General features: G+C 47.5%; 1 protein-coding gene across 1 annotated transcript; it reads right to left on the reverse strand.

Annotated features, from left to right (window-relative positions):
* Positions 1-1,307: 1,307 nt before the first annotated feature.
* Positions 1,308-4,113, reverse strand: LOC101486996 (zinc finger and BTB domain-containing protein 14). Its single transcript, XM_004555272.6, has 2 exons — positions 3,956-4,113; positions 1,308-3,316 (listed from the first exon to the last, which is right to left on the reverse strand). Exon 2 carries the CDS (start codon positions 3,291-3,293, stop codon positions 2,121-2,123), a length of 1,173 nt encoding a protein of 390 aa, XP_004555329.3. The 5' UTR covers positions 3,294-3,316; positions 3,956-4,113; the 3' UTR covers positions 1,308-2,120.
* Positions 4,114-4,557: the final 444 nt, after the last annotated feature.

Consider the following 4,557-nt stretch of genomic DNA (forward strand, 5'->3'; position numbering starts at 1 on the left):
GCATCAAACGGGATCAGCGCTGATGATGTTCTCCCCTTCCTTAAACTGTACGGTCAAACTGTCATAAATGAGAACTGAGCTTCTCCATCTGCCCGTCACTGCAAACAGAAAGGAGACTGTAAGGCCCCGATGCTGCAACTGGCCTCGCTCCAACCACTGGAATCAGATGTATGTAAATATATGGAAAACACTGAGGTGTGAGAACGCATACATTTTCAACACACAGGAACCATATGTGCTCTTTTTTCCCCCTCCCCTCTTCTCCTCCCTACCCGTGAGCATCCATTAGAAACCGAGTAACTTTTATACTGATACCTATATCTTTCGCTCCGGACAGTCAAAGAGAGAGCAGGTCAAGCTGGGCAGCAACAGGTCAATCACTATGAACAGGGCACCATCTAGTGTTGCATGCAGCGTATGAGAGAGCTGCACTTATGTTTGGATTTTTTTTTTTCCCCTTCAAGATTAAAGGACAGCCATGTTGGGTGCACTCGCTGGCTTCATGCCGTGTGCAAATTGGCTTTTCGCTCACATGATGCTCGGGTCAGTGCGAGGTTCGTCGCATGTGTTAAAGTATAGAGATGCAAGAAAGCTGAAACAAGCTGGACAAACACACAAAGGGCTCAGCGGACTTGAGCGCTGGTTAAAGCGGGTGGGAGCAGGGAAACAGATGTGATTGTTTGCATAGGCCAGGCTTATAAACCAAACCCCGAGGTGCTGCTACATGTGCGGGAGAAAGGAAGTTTAAGCTTCAACTACCTGCAACATGTTGTGTTCCCCCCCCCCACTCTCAGTGAGTCTGTTGTCTAATTTAGAGAAACATTTTTGAACAACTAAGTTATTGAAAAACACTTAAAAAGTACCAACCTAAAAAATAAATAAAAACAAAAAGCTTCCCCCAAGATCATTTTGGCTTAACAGGAGGGCAGGCACAAGTGGATTAACGATGGCTGCGGTCCAACTTTGAGGAGCTCCCGCCTCTTTGCTGGTTTGCCATCAAGGCTTACTGGGAAACTTAATGGATCGGAGCCACTTGTGCTTTCTCTGCTGTGACGAGTGGACACGCCTGCTGCTGTTTCAGGCAGCTCTTTGCTTCATGTAGCCATTTAGCAGACCAAACTCAATCATTGCATGTTGCTCAACTTTGAAGAAAAAGAAGATCAGATCTGTGTCCCGCGGCTGATCTGGGTGTGGCACCGTTACCTTCATGGTTTGATATGACAGGAAAAGTTATTCTGCATGACACATATCCCACGGAGCGTGCTCAGCTCGCTTCTACCTTCCAAAAAACCCCTTTGACAAAGCAATAAAACACAGCAAATGGTGTTTATTGTCAAAGTGTTGGAGTAGGACAATGTTATATGTGCATAATTCATTATTGTGTACTCTAATTGTGCAACAAACTAAGCTACAGTATATACAGACATCTATCATTAACTGTTGATAGCTGGATGACAGTTATACTGTATAACAGTAAATCTAGTTGGCCGGTTGCTTGGGCAGGACAACCTCAATAAAGGCGATCCATCAAGAGTCCCAAGACTTTGGTATCATCTGCGCTGAATGCAAAATGGTGACTCTTACTCTTACAGTGTAATATCAATCAATACAACTAAACACAGCCATTAAAAACATCCACGTGAATATACTCAATGCAACAAATGTTATGCAGAAATATCTCCCCGCCCTCCCCCTTTCTCTATTACACTCTCTCGTTTCATCTCCATAAAATCCAGTAAAGGTTAAACAAACATTTAAATGTTACATATCCCATTAAAGTAAAAGAGAATAATGTTATGAGAACCCTCAGTCTACATAGCAACAATGCTTTGTGAAAAATATATGTAGAGTGTGAACTAAACATTTACATGATTTTACAGGTGGAAAGGAAACATCGCTTTGACATAACTCTTTAGAATAATAATACAGCCCCACAGTCTTATTAACATGCTATGATCTCTTGTTACTCACTCCGATTGCTGTTCATGTGATGTCAGGCCACGCAGCCTGTCACAGGTTTGTGGTTGTGTCAGTCTGTATACATATTTATTTGTATGTAAGTGTGTCTGCGTGTCAGTATGTGTGTCTGTGTGTGAGTGTATGCACGTGTGCTTGCAGGCTCAACAGTCCCCAGAGTTATGCGAGTGTAGCCCGGTCTCCATTTTCCAGTCTCTCTGGTCGGTGGCGTCTCCCTGGCCTTGCTGGGAGGCGGCGGGAGACAGCGACATCTGTCTGCGGGGGTTGGCGCTGTGCATGGTGTTCCAGTGGCGCTTCAGATCCGACGCTTTGATGAAGGCTTTGTCGCAGGAGCCGCAGTTGAAGGGACGCTCGCCCCGGTGCTGCCGTTCATGGTCTTTCAGGTGGGACTTGTGCTTGAATGCCTTTTCGCACATTTGGCACGCGAAGGGCCTCTCGTTGCTGTGGACCCTTTCGTGCCTCTTCAGGTCGGGCCCCCTGATGAAGGCCTTGCCGCACACCACGCAGCGGTGTGGCTTGAAACCGGAGTGGATCTTCAGATGCTCTTTGAGGTGGGCGGCAGTGGTGAAGGCTTTGGGGCAGTGCTCACAGCCGTAGGGGCGGTTGGCGGTGAGCAGCCTCTCCTTTTTGGCGTTGTGGTCCATGGGCTTTGCTCCCGTGCTCTGGCAGGAGCCGTGGTCGCGGTGGCCATACAGCAGGTACTCCAGCTTCATGTCGCTGGAGGTCGATGAGCCCCAGGTGTGGCTGTGCGGCTCTTTGCCCATGTTGGTGTTATAGTTGTGCGGCTGAGACACGTGTGAGCCACCGGGCCCCATGCTATCCATCCCCTGATCATAGAAGCTGTTCTTCCTCACCTCCTCCATAGCCAGCTCCTTCAGGATGGCATCCTGAGCTCTCATCCCATGGTCACCCGGAGCCTGGTTTTCCCGCGTTTTCATGTTGGTCAGCTCGCGTTTCTGGGTGCACAAGTTATCCAGGAAGTTGATGCCCAGGATCTGACCAGACGACATCATCATATTGATGTCCTTCTTCCTCACAGCCAGCCTGGCTGTGTACATGTAATTAAGCACCTCCTCGAAGATATCCGAACGGATGAAGTCCAACTCCACGATGGAGTTGTCCTCGTCGCTCTGTTTCTTAAAGAGCTTTTTGAAATAGTTGCTGCAGGCGGCCAAGACACAGCGGTGAGCCCTGAACTCTATGTTTTCCACCACGACCACCACATCACAGTGCTCACCTTCCAACCTCTGCTGGTTGAGCATCTTCAGAAAGGTGGCTTTGTGGTCATAGTCGATATATCTTAGTAAATCAGACATGTTGCAGGACAAACTGGAGCAACCTGCAGAGGGGGGCAGGGAAAAAAAAACAAAAATCAGCAAACTTGTCAAATATTTTGATTCCCACCAAAGAACGAGGGCATGCATGCACCCTGCACAGCTGAGGGGTGGAGCTCTATTTGCATGCCACTTTGGAAAATATATACAGGTAGCGTATGCAGCGCGCCTAACAAACAAAGTATCGGAGAAACTTGCAACCGAAGGTGAACCTGTTCATAAATAAGCGCCCGACAGACAAGAGAGCAAACAAGTGGCCAAACAACCGATGCAGAAACCCCGAAGAAAAAATACGGCAGGGCCCAGAGCCGCAGTAGCGCTAATAATAAGCAAAAACAGAAAAGTAACGGCAGCAGAAACAAACACGCGCACTATTCTCCACTTAAAAAGCGCGTTTTACCGCCGAGTTCGCGTGACAGTCGCGTCGCGTGCAGGAAGGATAACCTTAGCAAGAATATTTCACATTTCACTGCGCCCAGCCATTTTGGTCAGCAAGCCTCCATTGGCATGTTTCTGGTGCCTTTAACTGAGTTCACAAACAGCAGAGGAGACGGCGGCGAACAGACCGACAAACCTCCAAAAACCCGCCGCGCGCTGTTCCGCGCCGCCCGAGCAGACAAAGAGGAAATAAAAAATGTTATTACCCGAAGCCTGAACGCGATTCCCTGTGTTGTCACGCAAGGCAGTCGACGACGATCCAGAGCTGTCGTTTTTCCTCTTCCTCCTCTTGTTGTGACTGTGCGGCTCCACAGGAAATGCTGCATTGTTCTGCTGCCACCTACAGCACCGGAGCGAAGCGCGCTACCGAGATCGTCTATACACGCGGTGGTGACTCACTCTGCCGGAAATCAGACGACGTGCTGAATATATTGGTGATTTTTAAATATAATACAAGCAAACACCCATCAGATAGTCCGTCTGTTCACGTCTTGAAGTTAAAATTAAGAACATTTGATTACAAAAAGTATTTATTTATTCATATTAACTGAACAAAATTGCCAAGAAATGCAGATACACAGTGACACTCAATGAGACACGTGACACCCCCTTAAGGGACAATTCCCACTAGGATTTAAATACCAGGGACTCTCCACCATTTGGTTTTAGAATTGAAGAAGTCTGTTGGATGAAAGGTGAAATGTCTTCAAGAAACATAAAGAAGTCCACTCGCTTTCAGTCCAAGTCTTAGACATAACCTGGGTGTCCAAAAACCTACCTACAGACACAAAGTATCATCTGGGCTTGA

Source organism: Maylandia zebra, linkage group LG18 (assembly GCF_041146795.1).
Source record: "Maylandia zebra isolate NMK-2024a linkage group LG18, Mzebra_GT3a, whole genome shotgun sequence".
Taxonomy (NCBI): domain Eukaryota; kingdom Metazoa; phylum Chordata; class Actinopteri; order Cichliformes; family Cichlidae; genus Maylandia; species Maylandia zebra.